The sequence below is a fragment of the Arvicola amphibius genome, chromosome 5 (genome assembly GCF_903992535.2).
Source record: "Arvicola amphibius chromosome 5, mArvAmp1.2, whole genome shotgun sequence".
Taxonomy (NCBI): Eukaryota; Metazoa; Chordata; class Mammalia; order Rodentia; family Cricetidae; genus Arvicola; species Arvicola amphibius.
The window spans coordinates 109,194,463-109,215,211 of NC_052051.1; the positions used below are offsets into that span (position 1 = coordinate 109,194,463).

At 52.3% G+C, this 20,749-nt stretch overlaps 1 protein-coding gene across 1 annotated transcript in view; it reads right to left on the reverse strand.

The window, feature by feature from the left end:
* Positions 1–122: 122 nt before the first annotated feature.
* The window catches only part of Myo7b (myosin VIIB), a 67,941-nt gene continuing 47,314 nt past the window's right edge, over positions 123–20,749 (reverse strand). The window contains exons 26-48 of the mRNA XM_042055159.1: positions 19,736–19,863; positions 16,705–16,831; positions 15,985–16,104; positions 14,785–14,958; positions 13,744–13,971; positions 12,376–12,543; positions 11,134–11,251; positions 10,916–11,042; positions 9,729–9,892; positions 8,646–8,827; positions 7,897–8,027; positions 7,592–7,749; positions 6,984–7,137; positions 6,355–6,510; positions 5,260–5,365; positions 3,591–3,704; positions 3,221–3,308; positions 2,742–2,845; positions 2,115–2,300; positions 1,770–1,886; positions 836–919; positions 595–714; positions 123–224 (exon numbers count right to left, since the gene is read on the reverse strand). Coding sequence (XP_041911093.1) covers positions 123–224; positions 595–714; positions 836–919; positions 1,770–1,886; positions 2,115–2,300; positions 2,742–2,845; positions 3,221–3,308; positions 3,591–3,704; positions 5,260–5,365; positions 6,355–6,510; positions 6,984–7,137; positions 7,592–7,749; positions 7,897–8,027; positions 8,646–8,827; positions 9,729–9,892; positions 10,916–11,042; positions 11,134–11,251; positions 12,376–12,543; positions 13,744–13,971; positions 14,785–14,958; positions 15,985–16,104; positions 16,705–16,831; positions 19,736–19,863 — 3,156 coding nt within the window. The remainder of the gene's footprint in view (positions 225–594; positions 715–835; positions 920–1,769; positions 1,887–2,114; positions 2,301–2,741; positions 2,846–3,220; positions 3,309–3,590; positions 3,705–5,259; positions 5,366–6,354; positions 6,511–6,983; positions 7,138–7,591; positions 7,750–7,896; positions 8,028–8,645; positions 8,828–9,728; positions 9,893–10,915; positions 11,043–11,133; positions 11,252–12,375; positions 12,544–13,743; positions 13,972–14,784; positions 14,959–15,984; positions 16,105–16,704; positions 16,832–19,735; positions 19,864–20,749) is intronic.

Here is a 20,749-nt window from a genome sequence, read left to right on the forward strand (position 1 = left end):
CATCACCTTCCAGGAGGCTTGAGACCTTCATTGGCCTCTGCAGTGAACACCAGGAGGGGCGATCTGGTGTGTAGTGAAGGGGATGGAAGCCTGGCATGGGAACTGTGTGCAGATGGGACCCGTCAGGGGTTGGCTGAGGCTGGGACCCTGGAGCCCCGCTGCTTGTTCACTGTGCTCATAAGCTGCTGGACGTACGAGGTCAGCAGGTCATCCATCTTGTAGCCCTAGACAGGACAGGGTGGGGTCAGAGGCTGTGGGTGCAGGGAGAGCTCTGGGGCGACGTGGTAGAACAGAAGGAAAGAAGGAAAGCAAGCTCCCCTACGTTGGACTTCACTACTGCTTGCTCTAGTGGACCTGAGTCCCCCCTCTCCCCAGAATGGGCTGGCATGGCTCAGAGTCAGCGTACAGTTCTTGGGCACTGCTGGCTGCTAGCCTTAGAGATGCATCTAACCTCCCAGCAAGCCTTGGAGGGCTTAGCCTGCTCCTGGGCAAACAGTTTCTCATGGTAAGCAACTTCCACGTGGAAGGGAGTAATCAGAACACACCAGCATCTCTGGGTGCTGCACAGGGGTGGGAGGTGGGGCCAGTGCTCACCAGAGAGGTCTCACACAGCAAACGACTGCCCTGGCCCAGGCTCCCCAGTGCCATGTGGAAATAGGTACTTCCACTGCTCCAGCTGGAGATCTTGGTGAAGGAGTAGGTGTTCAGTAGTTCCTGGGGACAGAGAGGCAATTGGCAGGAGGCTAGGCCGCTGGGGAGGGGCAGGCAGGAAGGCGGGCATCCCACCCCAGACTGGAAGACGGCTGTGCTGCCTACACAGCCCCTGAAGCCCTACCTTGGTCTTGGGATGGATGAGTAGCAACCCATGTCTGTTGATGGCAATGAGGAGAATGTCTGGGTAGGAAGGATCAGAGGTTTGCTGCAGAGGGAGAGACACCATGATCATAGTCAAACCTAGGGGGTCAGAGGACCAGTTTCTATTTGTATGTGTGTTCGTGTCTATATAGGGTGGGCATGCGTGCATATGTGTGTGGTCTGTGCACACATGTGCCTGTAAATGGAGGTCAGAGGTCAGTCTTGGATGTCATTCCTCAGGTGACAACCACCCTTGTTTTCTTAACATATATTTAATTTGCGTATGTCTGCATATGGCACATGTATGACGAACATATTTATCTGTGTATGTCTGCACATGGCACGTGTGATGAACATATTTATCTGTGTATGCCTGCTCATGGCACGTGTGATGAACATATTTATCTGTGTATGCCTGCTCATGGCACGTGTGTGAGCGGAGGTCAGTGGACAGTTGCTGGAGTCAATGCCCTCTTTCTGCCATGAGGATCCCAGGGAGTGAAAGGTCATCAGACCTGGGTGACAAGGGTTTTAACCCACCGAGCCATCTCACTGGCTGTATGCATGTAAGTATATGTGTATGTACGTACTGTGTATATCTATGTTTGTATGTGTGTACTTTGAGACAAGGTCTCTCACAGTCCTGGAGCTCACCACACAGGCTAGGTCAGCCGGCCAGTGAGTCTCCATCTCCCCAGCACTAGGATTGCTAGCAGGCAACAGCATGGCCAGCTTTGTTATTGTGTTTCAACACGAGTTCTGAGGATCAAACTGAGACTTCTCAGCCCCCACGTGGCCATGTTTTAAATGCTTGCTCGGGCTACAGTCAGACACACACTTCTGTCAGATGCACTGAGGGGTCAGCAGAATGGGGCCTGTATGGCGGCAGGGGCTGGGCGTGACTTAAGACCTACCTTCACCTCAAAGAAGGCAGACCCAAAGGTAGGCCAGCGGCAGATCCTCTTCAGGAACTCCACCTTGGCCTCTGCCACTGTCTTGTTTTTGTGTTTGTCACATTCCAGAAGGAGGCTCTGATGGAAAACAGGGCCAGTGAGGACCTGGGCAGGCTGCCCTGCGCTCCATACAGGGCATGGACACCCAGGGGCTCTGAGACTCGGGTCAGAGACACGCCCACCTATCTGGAAGTCAGTTTTGGGGAGGGCCTCAGAAGTACTGAGCATAGGGCAGGGAAGGCCAGGTGCAGGCAGCCATGTCCCAAGCAAACCAGCCTGCCCATCCACTCAGATTCCGTTAAAGACCTTTTTCCATTCCTCTGAGGACATCAGGCGTGTGAGGTTCTGAGGCACCAGTTCTTTCAGGATCTTTGAGACACTGGCCAGTTGAGACCGGTCACTGCCGAACTGGACTCTATAGATGAGGCCCGCTAGGTGGACGGCGTCTTCCCTGGAGCACTTGTGGAAACCTCGCAGGTACTTGGGTAGCTCCTAAGTGGCAGACATGCTAGGCCTTAGATTACAGGAGCCTGGAGTGGGGATCTTAGCCTCCACATTCACTGAGCAGGCAAAGACTGAAGGCCTCTGGGAAGAGTTTCTGGCCAGCGGAGAGACCTAAGTGAGGGCTCCCTGGCATTGTGCTGGGGTGGACATGGGCTTTGTCCACCTGATGTCGTCCCTCCAAGCTACAAGCGGTGTGTCAAGTTCAGCCTCCTGTGTGGTCTTCTTCCCCGGCTCATTCTGTAGACCTTGTCCCCAGTACTGCTGTGCTCTGTGGTCCCCAGAACCCTCAGGGTCTTGGCCTGCTCACTTCATTGCAAGTGCCTGGGGCAAGGGAGTCCCACTCTGATCCCCCCTCTCCCAGTCTCAGGACAGGTTTGGGATAGGATGGTACTGGCTCTTATGACTCCAAGAGGACTGCCCGATGGGTACCTGGTGGTAGTGGAGAATGGTGTCTGCATTCACGTCCTTCCCTGGGGTCACATTGAGCCACAGTTTCCGCATGAAAAACACCTGGTAGGGAAGTGTGGAGGCCCCTAGAAGAGGGGCGTCAGTCAGCACCAAGCCTATTCCAGTAGGCGCCAAAGACTCAATCCTGGAGGAAACACTCCCAGCTGTCACGTGACTCCTGCTGCTTTCTGTCCTGGGAAGTCTGTGTCCCTCCTCCTCCCTGGCTCCTGATTCATCTTCATCAAGTAGTGTAGGAGCTGCCTCCAGAAATGTCCCTGGACACCCTGCCACCTCTACCCCCCCTGCTGCCATGAGGTGGAGCCCTGGGCTGCCTCTCTCACCCTGCAGGGAGTTAACCGTTTGCATGTCTAGGGGACCTGGGGGAGTGAAGCTAGATGGAAGGGTCTAGAACTACACCAGCGATTCAGCAAGCAGCTGCCCCTCCAAGAGATGCCCCTCACCTTCTTTCTGGGGCCTGTTCTTCTTCACCCAGTCAGAAACCTGCCTCAGGCTGTCAAAAAAGAAGTCTCCTTCCTTCAGACTGATGACCTTAGGGAAGAGGCAGAGGCAGGTATGGTAGCTTCCGGGAGATCCAGTGGAGCTGGATCCAGAAACTCTTATGTTTTGGCTGGGTGGGTGGGGGCTCCCTGGGTTTGGCCAGCATAGGCTGTGACTACAAGGCTCTACCCCCTTCATCCCAATAGCCGACCGGCTGTGCACAGCAGGGCCTGCCTAGCACAGTGTTCTGGTCAGGCTGAGGTCTGCTGCTCAAGGGAGGCCTCCTCAGGCGAGAGGATTTTGCTCTGCTCCTTGGCCTAGCAAGTTGCTCACCTTGTCTGTGATCTTAATGAAGAGACTGCAGCCATCCCAGGAGGCCAGCTGCAGCCTGGTGGCAATATTCTCACACAGGTCCCGCACCCGGCTACTGCTTCCCACCTCCATTGTCTGCACAGAGAGAGAGCAGGAGGCCCAGGTCCCGGCTTCAGCAAGAAGACTTCTTAAGCCTCTGTTCTGGGATATGCACTCCTCTGTGTGTGTGTGTGTGTGTGTGTGTGTGTGTGAGTGTGTGAGTGTGTGTGTGTGTGTGTGTGTTTGTGTATGTGCTAAATCCATGTTCATGTGGGTCTATGTGCATTTGTGTGCACATGTAAACCTCAAGTGTCTGTCTGTCCTTCCTTCCTTCCTTCCTTCCTTCCTTCCTTCCTTCCTTCCTTCCTTCCTTCCTTCCTTCTGAGACAGAGTTTCTCTGTGTAGCCCGGCTATCCTAGAACTCACTCTGTAGAGCAGGCTAGCCTTGAACTCGGATTCTCCTGCCTCTGTCTCCCACGTGTACCACCACACGTTTAAAGACTCTCAAGTCACTCAAGTGTCTTTCTTCATTGCTTTCCACACCTTTTTTTAAAGGCAGGGTCTCTCACTGGATGGGGAATTCATCCATTTGGCTAGGGTGACTGGCCAAGAAACTCCAGGAGTCTCTAACTCCCCAGAACTATAAAGCCCAGCTTTTACTTAAGTTCTAGGGATCTGAACTAGAGTCCCCCTGTTTGTGTGACAAGAATTTTAATGACTGAATGAGCCATCACCTAGGACATGCTCTTGTCATCTATAAGCCTTGGGTTGGCCATGTTCTGTCTGGAGAAGGACAGGCCTCAGAAAGCCACCCACATATCACACCGCTTGGTCACAACTCCTACTGTCCTGGGTCCAGGCTAGACTCAGGAGGTCCGGCCCTTTGAACCTGTATTGCAACCCTGTAGCCATACTGTGGGAGCTTTCATTCCAGGTACTTAACTGTACCCAAGCCACAGGTGCTCATGTGGCACAGGGCAGAGTGTGAGGGTGGCCTTGGTCACATTCTACTTTGATGTTTCTTTACTACAGCTGGGGCCCAGTGGTCACCTGTCTCCTACCTGTCCCTTCTGCCTCCTCAAGCCTCCAGAGCAAGTTCTGGACCAAAAGCCCATGGCTATTGCTCACCACAGATGCCTCCAGGGGCCCACAAGCTCCAGGAATCTGCCTTGCTGCAAGTCCTCTGGCTTCCTTTCTCTTTCCTCCTTGGCCTAGGATCTTTTTTGTTTTGTTTTGTTTTGTTTTTCAAGACAGGGTTTCTCTGTGGCTTTGGAGCCTGTCCTGGAACTAGCTCTTGTAGACCAGGCTGGCCTCGAACTCACAGAGATCCATCTGCCTCTGCCTCAGGAGTGCTGGGATTAAAGGCGTGCACTACCACTGCCCGGCTTGGCCTAGAATCTTAACTCATACCTTCGGAATAGTTCCCTTGTCTAAGCTCACTGGTAGTTGTGGCCCCTTAGCTCGGTGCACTGCTCCCCATGCAGGCTTGGAGTATGGAAGCAGGCATGATAAGATCCAGATGGGGGTAGGAGCAGTGGGGGTGAGAGAGTCCATTTGGAACCCAGAATATGAATCTATTTACATGAGCAAGTTGTGTCCTGCAATCTTCTGCAGCCCGAGACTCACTATCGATACCAGGCTGGGTGCTCACCTTATTTGTGTCATTGGGGAGGTACACCTCATGGCGTAGTTTGGAGACATTCTGCTCAGCAGCCTTCACCTCTACGTGATGTGGGGGCTGCTTCCGAGGTCCCATCCTGAGGAGGACAGAGGGTGCCATCAATGCCACTCCTTTTATTCCTGTACCCATCCCAATTGCCAACCTCAATTGAGGCATTTAGCCTGGTGCTGAAAACAAGAACTCTCAATGACCAGGGAGGGGCACAGGTAGGTTCCTGCTTCTCACCTTTCCTAGGGTTTGTCTCTGCTTGGTGAGCTCTGCATGCGATCCTGGGATAAAGACGAGTCCAGTCCCACCTACCTTCAAGAAGGCGGTGGAGACATGGGCTCCCTAGCAATACCAGAGACCGCTGGCTATGGCACTATGGACAGGAGCGCTCCTGTGTTCACTGGTCAAGTATGGGGACTCCAGCATGGCCCTTCAAAGGGTGCCATTTCCTCTACGACTGTAGTAATGTGGGACCACTCACTCTCTCAACCCACAGTTGTCATGGGAAAGGCCAAGACAGAGAGGGCAGGAGACTCCAAGGTGTAGGGGAAGACATGGGCATGCTGGCCTCATGTTTGAATGAAGCATGGGCCAAGAAAGATTGAGTTTGTCTCCAAGACATATCCATGGTGAGAGGAAGAGAGTAACCTTTATCAAGCACCTACTAAGAACCTGCATAATATACCAAACTCACTGCTCCTCTAGGGTTAATGGGGATTGACAGAGCTCCAAAGAAAGACCCTCTTGGTGATAGTAGGGAGGAAGGAGATGGTACCGAGGTTAAGAGATACAGGCCTCTGGCCTCAGCCACCCTGGGCTGATGGGCCACCAGTTGACTCTTCTAAATTCTGAGTGGGCAGATGTGGGAGAGGGGAGCCATGGGTAAGATGGCAATTGATCTTGATAGATGCATCTCTGACCACCCAGGCCTCCCTGAGACCCTCCTGGGCCTTCTGTCCCTTCCTCTGCCTGGTCCCATCTTCCTGGCAGGGGATACAAGGTCACACAGAGCCACGTCCCTCTATATCCCCCTGAGGCCCAGGGTTGGTGCTCTAGGGTGTGAGGCAGCAGGCTTACCTCAGAACCCTGTGGAGCCTGCGACTGCAGTCAGGAGCCAGAGGTTTCTTCTTCCGGGAGTCTATGAACTTCTGAGCATGAGGTAGCAGCATTTTACCTGGCGGGAAGAGGCCTGTGCAGAGCCATAGCAGCTGCCAGGCTCGCTCTTCACTGTACCTGTGGGGAAGCTCCCATCAGAGGCAGGACTCTATACTGTGCCCAGGACAACCAGACACTTCTGAAGCAGAGATGGATCACTTGGGTCTGTGGGTTTGGGCGCTTGGATGGGAAGTGGGGAGAGGGACACAGTACACACCGAGGCTACGTTAGCCAGCCTACAATCCAGCTGCCCAGTGCAACAGGGCATTTTCATGCCCTGATGACATGCTACTGTCCATGGAAATGGGTTCAGGGAGGTCACAGCCTGCCCAGGTCACATTGAAGCAGGATGGCAGTGGGCAGGGTGTAGGGCGCGGGGCAGGACTGTCCCTCCTTCGTCAACCATCCTGGGACACTAGCAGACCACACAGGGCCCTAGGCTTCCCGTGCTGCTTTGGCTGCTGGGTATGGATCCAGACATATGTGTGGCTGTTTGCTCCCAGCAGAGGCCTAGTCCAGGGCCTAGGACAGGAGGCTACACCTTGGCAGACCTGACTGAGTTGTGGGTCAGTTGCTTCAGGATCTGGCAGTAGAGCTCATCCTGTAAGGCCGGCTCCTGCAGGGCTAAGGAGAACATCTGGTCTGTAAGCTCCAGGCTGTTCCATGACTGCCGAGAAGGGTAGTCGCCTGTGTACTTGAGAATGGGTGTGACCGTGAAGGAGAACAGTACCCAGGCAGCCTCAGGCTGGACCTCCACCAGAGCCTTAACCATGGCCCAGTGCTACCCCGGGGTCCAGGCTGAACCCTGAACCAAGCCCCTCACTGACCCTGTGAACCATGCTCACACTGACCCCCAAACTAAATCCCAAATTGACCTATGGACCAATGTCCACTCTAAATCCTGATCCAGGCTCACACTGACACCCTGAATCAAGCCCCTCACAGCCCTTGACCCAGGCTCATGCTGGCCCCTAAACTGGGCTCCACCTCATGTGTACATTTTCTCCAGGCCCTTTACTGGGCCTCAGATATCCTTGCAGGAAGCTGAGTATTGACTCTGCAAGGTGCTTTCTCACAGGTAACTGTGAGCCTGGCGCGGCCCCAGGTGAGTAAGCCGGTAGGCTTGCCTGCAGCTAGGACAGGCTGGTGGGAAGGATATCAAGGAAGATCTGACAGGCGGCATCCCGAAGTTTGGCTTTGTCGTGGACACATTTGAGCAGCGGCTGGCGCAGCGGCTCTGGGGAGTAGGCCCACAGGTGGCCTCGGTTGCGGGCCATAGGCATGGTGGACCTGCTGATGGTCTCCTTGTCCGGGGCCCTGCCAGAGACAGAATTTTCGTGAGGGCCTGTGCCAAGGCTTTCTCTGCCCGTCTGGCCTTTGACAGCGGCCGCTGCCTTCCCCTCCTGGTACCCACGGCTGACCCGCCACCCCATTCTGGCAGTCTTTGGCGGGGGAAGGGGGCACCTGAAGAACTGGTAGGAGAACTCCTCCAGGGTGTAGGGTGACTCCGTGGACTGCTCCTCCACTAGTGGCTCTGCAGCCCGCACCTCCTGGACGGCCAGCTTCCGCTTCTCTGGTGACATGGCCAGCAAATTCTGCGGGGGCAGCCCCATGGTTACCCAGGAGCCACTGCCCTCAGGCTTCTCCTGAGTTAGCTGCCTCTGTGAGTTGGCAGAGGCCAGAACACGGCGGCCACAGGCCTTTGCCGACTCTGTTCCTTTTCTTTAGCTAGATTAACATCTATAGCTGTGGAGACTGTCCCACCCTGTTCTCGGGGTGACCACTATGGGTCTCACAACCCTAGGACATCTCTGCTCCGGGATCTAGGAGCTGCTGTGGACAGCAACCTTGAGTTACAGGCCTGTCTCTGACTTTCCAAAGGACAGCTTTTGGGGCTGGCTGGCACACACGGGTACTCTTGGGGCAGGTGATAATGTGGACACCCTGGGACGAGGGAGGTTGAGTTTGTTCCCAAAAACATTTCCATCGTGAGTGAGGGGAAGAGAACAACCTTCACTGATTCCTACTAAGTGCCTGCATAAGTATGTCAGCTTCACCATCACTCTGGGGTTAATGGGGATTGGCAGAGATGCCCTAAAGCCCATGTGGCCCTTCTGGATCTCTAAAGGAAGATGGTGAGTGAGACCCCAGGCTAAGCATCCCAGGACCCTGCTCACAGTGCCCCATCCTATCAGAGACTGTGTGTGACATACCAGCAGCTGGGCTGAGGGCTTGGTGATCGAGGGGATGATGTAGAGGCAGGCCACCGGCACCAGCCCTGTCTTGCCTGTTCTGTCATTCTGCCCTGGGATCCAGTTCTTCGAGGCCGACGGTCCCTGTTTCTTGGTCAGGATCAATAAGTCCCCTTTCTTGAATGGCAGAAGGGTAGCATCATCTGCAGATCCCCGCCATATAGACAGACAAGAATGTCACATTTGCTGAGGGCTCTTCCAAGTCCCCAGAACACATTGGCATTTTATAGATGGTATCCTTTGGCATATGGAGAAACTGAGGCACAGAACCGTGGGTCCAAGGCCACTCTGGAGATGGTGCAGAAATGTCACCTGAGTGCCCTGGGTGGGTGAGGCATAGGAATTCCTACTGCAACTCCAGCCTCATAGACTGCTGGGGCCTGGTTAGGAGCCAGGTGGGAACTGGGCAGGAGGTAGCATACACAGCTGGGGTTCACATGTCTGACCAGAATGCTTTATGACCTGACCTTTGAGCCTGTGTGCAGATCTGTAAGCCTCTGATATTTCATAGGTGGCCGTGAGTGAGGACTAACGGGGTTTCAGGACAACCCTCTCTGGCCTGATGCTCCTCACAGAGTTTAAGGCTCCTACAGAGCCTTTTCATCTGGTTTTCAATCAGTTTGCCTGCAAATGTAATCAATGTCTATGGCTGAGGTCTGGAGCCTGACACTGGTCTATAGGTTCCAGCCCAGCTCTTGTTGGAGTAAGGGCTTTCATGGTAGCTGTGTGGTGCTGGGTGAATTATCCCCTCTCTGAGCCTTTGGTCTGGTGTCTGTAGAATGGGACAATGGGGTGGTTGTGGGGATGGTGTGTAAGTTCCTCCAGGTATGAGTTAACCTTGCTAATAACTGGAAGCATTAGCGGCCTTGGTATTTATGTGTAAGTAAGATGTCTTCCTTTACCCCCTTCAGATGGAGACCTTGCTGACCCCAGAATATGGACGCTTGCATCTCTAAGCCCTGCTTTGGGTCTTGTGGATACGAGAAAGCCACCCTTATCCACTAGACCTATGAGCTGCCACCCCATCCCTTTCCCAGTGGGCACCTGTGGCTTTTCTGTCCTGCAGGGCCATGGCGAACACAGATCTCTCCTTCAAGCCTCCCAGGAACAAGGCCACTAACTCTGCAATGGCCACGCTGCTGGGGGAGACGAACTCATACTCTTCATGCAGTGTGGACAGGAGCAGTCTCTGACCACCTGGGGCCTCCCTGAGGGCACAAAGCATGCAGTGTGACCTGGAGTCTGCCCTACTCTCTCTTGTTTCAGCCCCCAAGCAGCCTTTGAGAAGGTCACAATTCTACTGCTACATTTGGGGAAACAAGGGAGTCCTCCAGGGTCCTCGAAAGAGCTTGGTCTGAATCCAGGTTGGTCCAAGTCCCAGGCAGTATCTTAGGTGATGGACAAGTGACCAGCAGATGTTTGGGCCTGAGGCAGTGGGGTGCACCATTCCCCTGCATGTATGGTAGATAGTGAGGAACACCACACAGAATGTTATAGGCTTACCCTGGACCCTGGGACAGTCGCCCAGCTGGTGTGCCTCAGTTTACTTCTCTACAGAATGGGTTAATAGTTAATACTGATTGTGGCCTTGTTAGCATCAAGACTGCCTGTGTGACAAACCTCTGGGTGTACCGGATAGGGTTTCTAGACCAGACTAACTGATGTGGGAAGACCCACCCTAAGTGTGGGTGCAGCATTCCAATAAGCTCAGATCTCTGAGTATCAGCCTTCCTCTCTCTCTGCTTCCTGACTGTGGACACAATGGGACCAGCTGCCTGCCTTGCCTGCCATGATGGATTGGACCCTCAAATTGTAGTCAGAACAAACCTTACTTCCTTAAGTTGCTTATGCTAGGTAGCTTTGTGTGGCAACAAGACAATTCACTAATACAGCAAGGGATGCTGTGAGGATGTCGATTGTCCAGGAAGGTGCTGGGCAGTTGACCCCAGGGAGTGGTGGTACTGTGTACCTGGTGCAGGCCACCTGTTGAAACTGTGACCAAGGAGCTGTGGTGGAGCCGGGGGAGGACTTCCCAGATTTCTTAGAAGAATCCCTACGAGTTGGAACCCTAGGAGTCGGGGTGTGCTTACGTGCTGTGGTTGCTATCCTTGTCTGGCTACTGCATCCTGGTTCCTGAGGACAGCAAGTTCCCCCTCTCCATATCTGTCTTTGAGTTCCACATACATCTAAACCAAGGACTCAGGTTGTGAAGTAACAGACTTGAGGCTTACTTGTTGGCAACCAGACTCATGACCTCTGCGAAGGACAACTCCAGCAGTGTCCTCTCCTTCTGGTCCAGAAAGTACACCCCCTTCCAGTTAATGGCCAAAATCAGTTGTGTCTTGGGAAGGCTGGGACCTGGCCAGAAGGTGACCCAGAGTGAAGGCCATGCTGGCCACCCGGGGCAGCCCCCTATCCTCCCCAATACCACCACACCAGATGCTCTTACCGGAGAGCGTGGTGACTTCATATAGCCGGGAGAAGAGCAGGGGCCACATCAAACGGGCAGCCTCCACTGTCTGCTCCTTCACCGCCAGTGGCGTGGCTTTGGACTGGGTATACGGGGCCTATGCGGAGCAGAAAACCCCAGACACCACCTCCATCACCCCACCATATGGAAGGGCAAAGGACCTCCAGTGTTGGTCCTTGCCTTCCATCAAGCGGACACAAGGTCTCTTGTTGCTCACTGTGGCATGTGCTTGTCTAGCTGCCTCCCAGGGTTCTGTTGGGTGACGCTCCTATCCTTGCCTCCCATCTCCCTGTGGGTGTGCACTGGGATTGCACACACTTGTGCTATCATGGGTTTTTCCCATGTGCTTTTTTTTTATACATGTGCTTTTCATGGGTTTGGAGATCTGAGCTCAGGTTGTCAGCCTTGCACTGCACGGCAAGCTCTTTATCCACCGAGCCATCCCCAGACCCCTTCCTCCTTTTACACACTGTCTCGTCACAGCAATAGGAGATGACAAGCATAGGCTCACTGTCGCCAACGCATGCCTATGAGGACTGTCTTGCTGTGTGTCCCTGGTTCCTGGGTACCTCACTCTGGCTTTCTTCATATTTGAGAACCTCTTGCAGAGGTGTCTGTTTCTTTCTTCCTTCTAGTTCCCTTCTTTATCTGGCTTGTCTTTTCCTTTCCTAACATGTTCCACCATGCTGTGTCTGTGATGGACCAAACACCATTTCTTCTTTCTACTTTGAAACATTCATGCACTGACTTTAAACTTGTCCAGGGCCACATCATATAGGAAGGGTGTACTGGCCATTTGCCACATGCACCAAACACTGAAGATGTCTGTCTACACGCTGACCTAAGATTTCCCATGTGCCCAGTGAGGGGACATTGAGAGGCGTGGGGGTGAGCATGAAGGGAAGTAATGATGAGCCTAGGCCAGGGTCACAGAATCGTCAGCATCCAGCAGCTGTGGCATCTCTGGCCCTGAAGACAGGGCCAGCTAGGTGCTGCTGGGCAGACAAACCTGAGACTGAGAGGGAGGAGGGGAGCAGGTGACAGGCACCTGTGGTGAGGTGTTGAGCCAAAGGAGACATTTGTCCCTTGAGTCAGGGTTGTGTCTGTTAAAGCTTCCCAAGCCCTGGCACATGGGGAGAGTTATGGGGGAAGGGACCAATCCCTCTCAAACTGCCTCAAAGAAAGGCTCAGGGCCAGAGTGCCCAGCCTGCCACAGCTGACCTTGGCATGGGCAGCCATGACAATGCTAGCCCACTTCTCTGGAGACTTGGTCCGGTACAGCTTGGCGGGAATGCAGCTGGGCAGCAGCTCCCGAACAGCCTCACTATTCACCGTGGCCCCAAGCCGCACATAGCAGTGCCGGGCCAGCAGCTCCACCAGTTCCTCCTCCTGTGTGCCAGCAACAACGGGAGCGTGAGAGGCATAAGGGCCTGCAGGTCTCCACGTGAGGCTGCTCCTGCCTCAGCGCCGTGGGTCTTACCGGCCCCTCAGATGAGGTAGGAAGCAGGAGCAGCCACCTATCCTAACCTCTCCCCAGCACTGCAGCTCTGAGTGGTTACAGTCCTCCATGCCAAGACAGCACAGTGGCCGTCCTATCAGGCAGATCTCTGGGATGGCTGTGGCTGCTGGGTCCCAGCAGCCTCCTGGTATGCCACAGTGTTTGCACCTGCTGCCACAGCACCACAGCACACCCCATTGATTGAGCTCTTGGCATTTTATACATTCCAGATGTGGACCCAAGGCTCCCCTTCTCCCTTCCCTTCCCTTCCCTTCCCTTCCCTCCCCTCCCCTCCCCTCCCCTCCCTTCCCTTCCCTTCTCCTCTCCTCCCCTCCCTTTTCCCCCTCCCCTCTTCCCTCCTCCCCCTCCCCTCCCCCCCCCCTCCCCTCCCCTCCCCTCCCTCCCCTCCCCTCCCCTCCCCTCCCTCCCTCCCTTCCCTTCCCTTCCCTCCCCTCCCTTCCCTTCCCTTCCCTTCCCTTCCCTTCCCTTCCCTCCCCTCCCCTCCCCTCTCCTCCCCTCCTTTTTCTCCTCTACACTTTCTTCCTCATTGTCCCCACCTCTCCAGGACCCCTCCCCCGAGCTTAGTATAGATCTCATGTATCTCAGGTTGGCCTCAAACTCCCTATGTAGCCCAGGATAACCTTGAACTCCTGCTCTTCTTGCCTTCACCCTATAGTTGTGGGAATTCCAGGTGTTCACTACAAGGCTCAGTTTATGTGGGGCTAGGGACCAATCTACCAACTGGGTTACAGCCTCGGGTTTGAGGGCCACGTTCCTGGTCCCCAGGACCTGGTGGAGCGGCTGCTGTGAGAGGCAGATAGGGAGGCCTTCCCTGCCAGATGCTGTGGGTGCCCAGGATCCTAGATGCCCAAACAAACCTACAGCCTACAGGAAGAAGAGACAGGCCAGGCCTGCGGGGAGGTGGCTGTGCCCAGTTTAGGTCCCACAGCCGACCCTTGTAACTACCTTCTCATCCCTCTGCCTCCTATCTGCCTCATTCTTTATTACTTTCGTTGTCTCTGGGTCCCTCTGCTATGGAGTATCCCGATGGCCACAGGCCAGTAATGGGGCTACTTTTCAGGGCTCCTCACCTTCTCAAAATTATACTCGCCAGACCACACTCCATGGAGTACTTGGGAGTAAATGAGTTCAGTGCTCACAGGGTCCTCCCGGGAGTCATGCCAGGGGGTGAAGAACTCCTTCCGGAAGTAGATGCGCCAGGGGGACTGGCGCTGGCTCTCTCCCTTCTCCCAGGCCAGTTGTTCACACTGGGCCACAGCATCCATCACATGGTCACTGCCATTGCCCAAGGACCAGAACTGAGGCCAGAATTGGGGGCAAGAGAGGTTAGCAGCTAGTATGTGCCAAGACCCTAACACTGTGTGGAAGACAGAGACTGTGATGCCCTGTGTCAGCCAAGAAGCCACTCCTGAGTCCACCTGAACACCGAAGCTTCTTTCCTTTTTTCCCTTTTTGTATGTACATATATATATGTGTGCATCTGCATGCTCGAGGAGGTCATGGGTGGGTGGCAAGTCTTCCTTAATGGATCTACATATTAGTTTTTGAGATAAGATCTGTCACAGAACCTAGGGCAAGTACTGCAGCAAATGCCACCCTGTTCAGATTATTTACGTGATTCTGGGGGATTGAACTCAGGTCCTCATGTTTACTGCCCATGCTTTACCTACTGAACTGTCTCCTCCGCCCTCAGAAGATGTCTTTATAAGGATCATAGTCTTTCCATCGCTCCCAAAAACTCTCCCAAAGGAGGTAGAGTTAGACTCTCCCGGGCAAGAGTTAGTGTTCATGAGTTTGGGGGTGAGGTGGGGAAGGCTCATGTCTGGTCCTGTCTGGATAAAGATGCAACTGTTGGCCTAAGAATATGCAGGCAGAAGGACTGGACATCCCGTATGGGGCATTTCTGATGTGTGTATATATGTGCACGTGTACATATGAATGTCTGTGCACACATGTGTGTGGATGTGCATGCCTATGAGTGTGTGTATGATGGCTGAGATGCAGCTAGGGCAGGTTAATGAGGTACAGACTTGAGCTTCCGGGTTCTCTGGCTCTGGTGTGTATGGAAGGCCGTGTGTAGGCTAAGACACCCCCCCCCCCCCCGTTGATACCTTGTTGTACACAGCGACCTGGAGGGAGAAGCCCAGTTGGTCCTTGAGGCCTTCTTTCTGAGCGATGTGCTGGCAGACTTCTTGGGATGTGGAGGCAGAGTCCACAGAGACAGTCAGGCTCCCTCCGGCGGCAAGGATGACCTGGATGGGGATGTGCTTCTTCGACTTGACAGCCTGGGGACAGACAGATGGCGCCTGTAGTCCTGGTCCCAGAACTGCCAGGCTCTAGAGGCTCCCATCCCTAAGCTTGCTTGTCCCTGTGAAGTCCTGAGGGTGAGGCCCTCAGAATACCAGGGTATTGAGACTTGATGCCCTGTTCAATGGTCTGTGTTGCCCACTTGTAGCTGGTGAGTCGTGGACTTTTGATACATAGTGGTCTCTGTATCCCCCGCGGTGCAGCCTGCAGGCCATAACTGGCCACACTCAGATGAAAACCCAGGGTGCTGAGGTTGACTCAATCAACGGTTTGAGCCCTTGGGTCCTCAGCATAGCACTGTGGGGATGTGAGTGGCTTCACTGTCACCAACAGCTCAGGGTGAATGGGAGGAAGCGCTGTGGACTTAGGAACTGAAGAGAGACCGTGGAAGAAATGTAGCCAGAGGAGGCCTGCTGTCTCCATGTGGGGCAGCACAGGGCACCGTGTGAGTCAGAACGCTTCTCTCCTGGGTGTCTGGAGTAACTGAGGTGGTGGGAACTCACAGGGTCTGAGACAAAGCAGGGAGAGGTGGTGCCAGCTCCTGAGACAGCAGAGCTACAAAAGCAGCCGACTCGCAGGGCCATCACTTTCTGGAAGCTAAGAGCAATCTGTGCCCCATACAAAGAACAGTAGCTGCATCTTCTATCCAGGTGGGCAGGAGACAGGAAGGAAACAGGAAGGCGGACTGAAGGATATGCTGTGCTAAGTACCAGGAATGGCCCAGAAAGTGCAACAGAGGCACCAATGGGATGGCCCAGCAAGTAAAGGTACTTCTTACAAGTCTGGTGGCTTGAGTTTAGTTCCTGGTACCCACACGGTAAGAGAGAGAAGACTCCAGCAAGCTGTTCTCTGACCTCTGTCTGTCATGCGTGCGCGCACACGCGCACACACACAAATAAGTGATTTTTTTTAAAAAAAGAAGATGCCATAGAGAAGGTGGAAGGAGCCAAGGATAAGGGTGTCCTACCCTATACTGCCCGTCTCCCATCCCTCTCAGCACCTACCTGCAACTCCAGCCAGGTGGGGGCTTCTGAGCGCACCCCATTGGAGAAGGTACGTTGTAGGCGCTCGGCACAGAAGGGCCCATAGCTGGCTGGCCCTTGACTAATGAAATTCAGCAGATACTAGTGAGAAAACGGCGGGAAGAAGAGGACATTTAGAATGGAGGTGCCTTCTGTTTTCCGCCCAAGCCAACTTAAAACTCTTCATTGCTGGAGGTGTAGCTCAGTTGATAGCACTTGCCCAGCATAGAGGAAGCTCTGAGTTCTAGTCACATTAGGATAGACCCTAACTGTCCATCAGTAAGTTCAACCTCTTGTGGGACAGTTATGTCTGCTTCTCCTGCATCTACCTCTGCAGGACCGCTGCAGACATTCATCATTTGCATGTTTATGTGGTGCTGTGGATTGGATCCAGGGCTTCACGCATGCTCCGCAAGCATGCTAACAATTGAGTTACACCCCAGCCCATCTCCAACTTAGTCTTGAAGACTGTTTCTGTGCCTGGAATCAGAGGCAGTGACCCTGCAGTTCTGCATTGGGGCTTAAAGGAGCCAAGGAAAGCATCCTCTCAGATGGGAAAATGGAGGCCTAGAATAGTGTTGCATTGCTACTTGCTAGCTGTGATTTCTGGTCTTGGTCCAGGGTTCAGGACTCAGGGCCTGTCCCTGCTGTAGACTGCCTCCCTTCCCAAGTCCAGTCCCACCCCAGCTCAGCTCTCTTCACCTTCATGAATCTCTCTGAGGGAGGGAAGCAGCCCAGACAGAGGCTGAGCAGAATCCAGCCCCGGGCCACGCTGCTTGTCTTGTGGTTCCCAGAGAGCTGCTTGCAGATCTGGCAGTAGATTTCATCTCTGAAAGACACAGACCACAGGGTCTGAGAGAGGAGCACAACGGGGCGCTCAGGCACACGGCAATGGAGGATCCCACATTTCCCAGTCTTAGCACAGCCTAGGAAAGTGCCCATCACCTGATGTCTTCCAGGTGCCCTCTTCCCGCTCCCCCTTCCTAGTTAATCAGGGTGTGGCCTTCAGTCCTCTTTCCAAGATATCCCCTCCTTTGGGTCTTTGTTCCTCTTACCCCCCTCTGCCCAGGGTGGCCTCCTTGCCCTTGCTGTTGTCTGTGGTCCTCTCCCTGGTTCATGTGTAGGCCAACCTGCTTCCCTCAACCTCACAGTTACTTCAAATGACTTTTCTTCTCCTCTGCCTTAAGTGGCTACTCCATGCTCTGGAGATGGCCACCTCCTCCAGCAGCGAGAAGAGAGGGGATGTGGTGTCTACTTTTGAGTGTCAATTTACCAGAAATTCCATGATGGGTCTGGAGAGATGGCTCAGAAGTTAAGAGCACTGGCTGCTCTTCCAGAGGTCCTGAGTTCAATTCCCAGCAACCACATGGTGGCTCACAACTGTCTATCATGAGATCTGGTGCCCTTTTCTGGGCAGAACACTGTATACATAATAAATAAATAAATCTTTTAAAAGAAATACCTAGGATGAAATTTTTCCATTTTTTTAAATGTAGGCACTTAGTCCTATGAGCTTGCCTCTTCAATTTGCCCCAAAAATACGGGCATGTTTTGTTTTCATTTTAATTTAATTCTAAAAAATTTTTAATTCCCTTCTTCCGATTTTGTCTTGACTCAATTTTCATTCAGTGGTGAGTTGTTTAGCTTTCATGAATTTGTGTGCGTTCTTTCTTGCCTACTGTTGATTTCTACTGTCTACACATCTAATGGTGGGCTAGTATCTAAAAATGTATAAAGAAATAAAAAAACCCGGACCTCAAGAAAACAAACAACCCAATTAAAAATGGGGTACAGATCTAAACAGAAAATTCTCAAAAGAGGAAATATAAATGATCTAGAATAAATTAAAGAAATGTTCAACATCCTTACTTACCAGGGAAATGCAGATCAAAACTACTCTGAGATCCCATCTCACACCAGTTGGCATGGCTAAGATCAATAAAACAAATGATAGCGTATGCTGGGGAGGATGTGGGGTAAGGGGACACTCATTCATTGCTGGTGAGAGTACAAACTTGTACAGCCGCTATGGACATCACTGTGGCAGTCCCTCAGGAAGCTGAGAATAGATCTGATTCAAGATGCAACTGTCCACTCTTGGACAGATACCCAAAGGAAGCTTTATCCCACTACAGAGACACTTGCTCAACCTTGTTCATTGCTGCTCTTCTTCATAAAAGCCAGAATTTGAAAACAACCGAGATGTCCATCAACAGAAGAATAGAAAAAGAAAATGTGTCACATTTAAACTGACTATCAATCAGCTGTTAAAAAGAATTATGAAATTTGAAAGTAAATGGATGGAAGTAGGAAAAAATTATCCTGAGTGAGGTAACCCAGACTCCTACTTCTTATAAAATAAATTGTACATGCAGTATATATAATATAAGCACATATATTTTAACATATATAATATAATGAAGAACTTTCACATTTACAGGTTCCTGTATTAAGCCTGCACTAAAATGAAGACCCAGAGCCAGTGCCGGGCGGTGGTGGCGCACGCCTTTAATCCCAGCACTCGGGAGGCAGAGGCAGGCGGATCTCTGTGAGTTTGATGCCAGCCTGGTCTACAAGAGCTAGTTCTAGGACAGGCTCTAAAAAAAGCTGCAGAGAAACCCTGTCTCGAAAAACCAAAAAAAAAAAAAAAAAAAAAAGGAAAAAAAAAGACCCAGAGCCAGAATAATCCCAGCACCTGGGAGGCTGAGGCAGGAAAATTAGGAGTTCCAGGCCAGCCTGGGCTACACAGTGAGCCTCAAAAAATAAAACAAAACAACAAAATGAAGCGGGTGATTCTCGAGCCTATATGGACCTGTCTTAAAACTGACCATAATAAATAAAAATAATCATGTTGGGGAAAATAACTTTAGAAAACAGTTACTACATTCTTCAGGCGTACTTATTACAGAGACCAAGGTTTATAGGAGGAATCATATTAAAATTCAATCTTGTTTAAAAAAATCTTTCAATAAAAAATTAATAAGCTCTGTACTAAATCTCTCTCCAGCAAAAACAGAAACAAAAAGCAAGAACTGGGTTTGACCAGTGGTCTTCCCCACTCCCCTCTTGTGCACAGGAATGTGTGTGATCTTGTAGACATTTTCCTTGGTTGCTCTCCATACTACTCATTTCTGTTTTGAGGCAGGGTCTCTTGGCCTGGAACTCACTGGTTTTGCTGGACTATTTGGCCAGCAAGTCCCAGAGATCTCCCTGACCTTACTTCCCCAGCACAGGGATTACAAGTTCACACTATTTTTCATGATTTGCTTTTTTTTTTTTTTTTTTTGGTTTTTTCGAGACAGGGTTTCCCTGTAGTTTCTAGAGCCTGTCCTGGAACTAGCTCTTGTAGACCAGGCTGGCCTCGAACTCAGAGATCCGCCTGCCTCTGCCTCCCGAGTGCTGGGATTAAAGGCGTGCGCCACCACCGCCCGGCCATGATTTGCTTTTTTATATTATTATTTTGTGATGTGGGCTCTGGGGATCAAACTCAGGTCATCTTGCATGTCTGGCAAACATTTTTCCAACCAAACCATCTCACAACTTTCTTAATAAGTCAGGAAGAGAGCCCTGGATGGCTCTGTCATCTACTATGCCAAGGCCTTATCTAGAAGAGGCCCAGACCAGAGAGTAGGAGAAGAGCTTGAACCTTAGGCAGATAATAAGATGATGCCACCATGGGCTAAGTGCCAGTGAAGTGGCCTGATGTCCTGAACAGAAGCCAGAGTAGACTGACCTGAGTCCGGGACGCATGATGGCATAGCCCACAATGAAGTGCACCTTCTCCAGGTTAGACATGGGTCTTTCTGAGACAGGGACATCAGAATTGAATGCTTCTTCACCAGTATTCAGTTTTCTGGCCACCTAGAAGTTCACGGACAGTTGTTAGCACAGCTGTGACCCTCCTGGAACCCCACACCAATTCGATACCAAGCCAAGACAGACAAATCTATCTGGGCTCATCCGGCCAGTGATCCATGAGGACCACTTTGGCTTTATGAAGAGATATCACAGGACTCTTGGTCCCAGCTGTTTATTCTCTGTGGAAGCAGACAAGGAACCAAGGGAGTGTTAGTGCTCACGGGGTTGACCCTGTAGCCACCAGGGCTAGGGCATTTGTCTTTGACATTCAGTCACTTTCTGGTTCAATTTACAAAGCCAGTAGCACAGTGGGGACAGAGGGTGCACCTTGCCACCATGACATCACTGTGAGATTTTGCTGCCCAAATTAGAGCTTGGTATGAGATTGAGCTTGGGTTGAGGTCAAGTCAGGGCCAGGTACCAGTTCTGTCTGGGTAAAGCTGGTTTGGGATACAGAAACTAAGTGTGAAATGTTGGCTTGAAGAATTGGCAGGGCTTGCTTGGCTGATGGAACAAACATGGCTTGGAGAATGGGCAGGGCTTGCTTGGCCTATGGAACAAACGTGTGTGAAAGAAAACTGAGACCCGACCCTAGGAAGTCAGTCCAGTGTCTCTATGTCCACCCTTTAGAGGACAGACTGTCTTCTGGAGTCACTGGGAAGGCTATCTGCCTCCGATGTGATCTCCCGACATCCCCATTCTGGCTATGCCCCTGCCTCACAAAGTGTGTGACTTCCAAGACTAGACACTACATCTTCCCTCTTGGATCACTCAGTGTGAAGAAAAAGCATGTTGTAGGGATTCTTAGCTAGCTCAGGACAGACACCATATAGATGGGACCGATGTACCGTTCCATGATCTTGGGGGTGGACTCAGGTCAATCCTACAG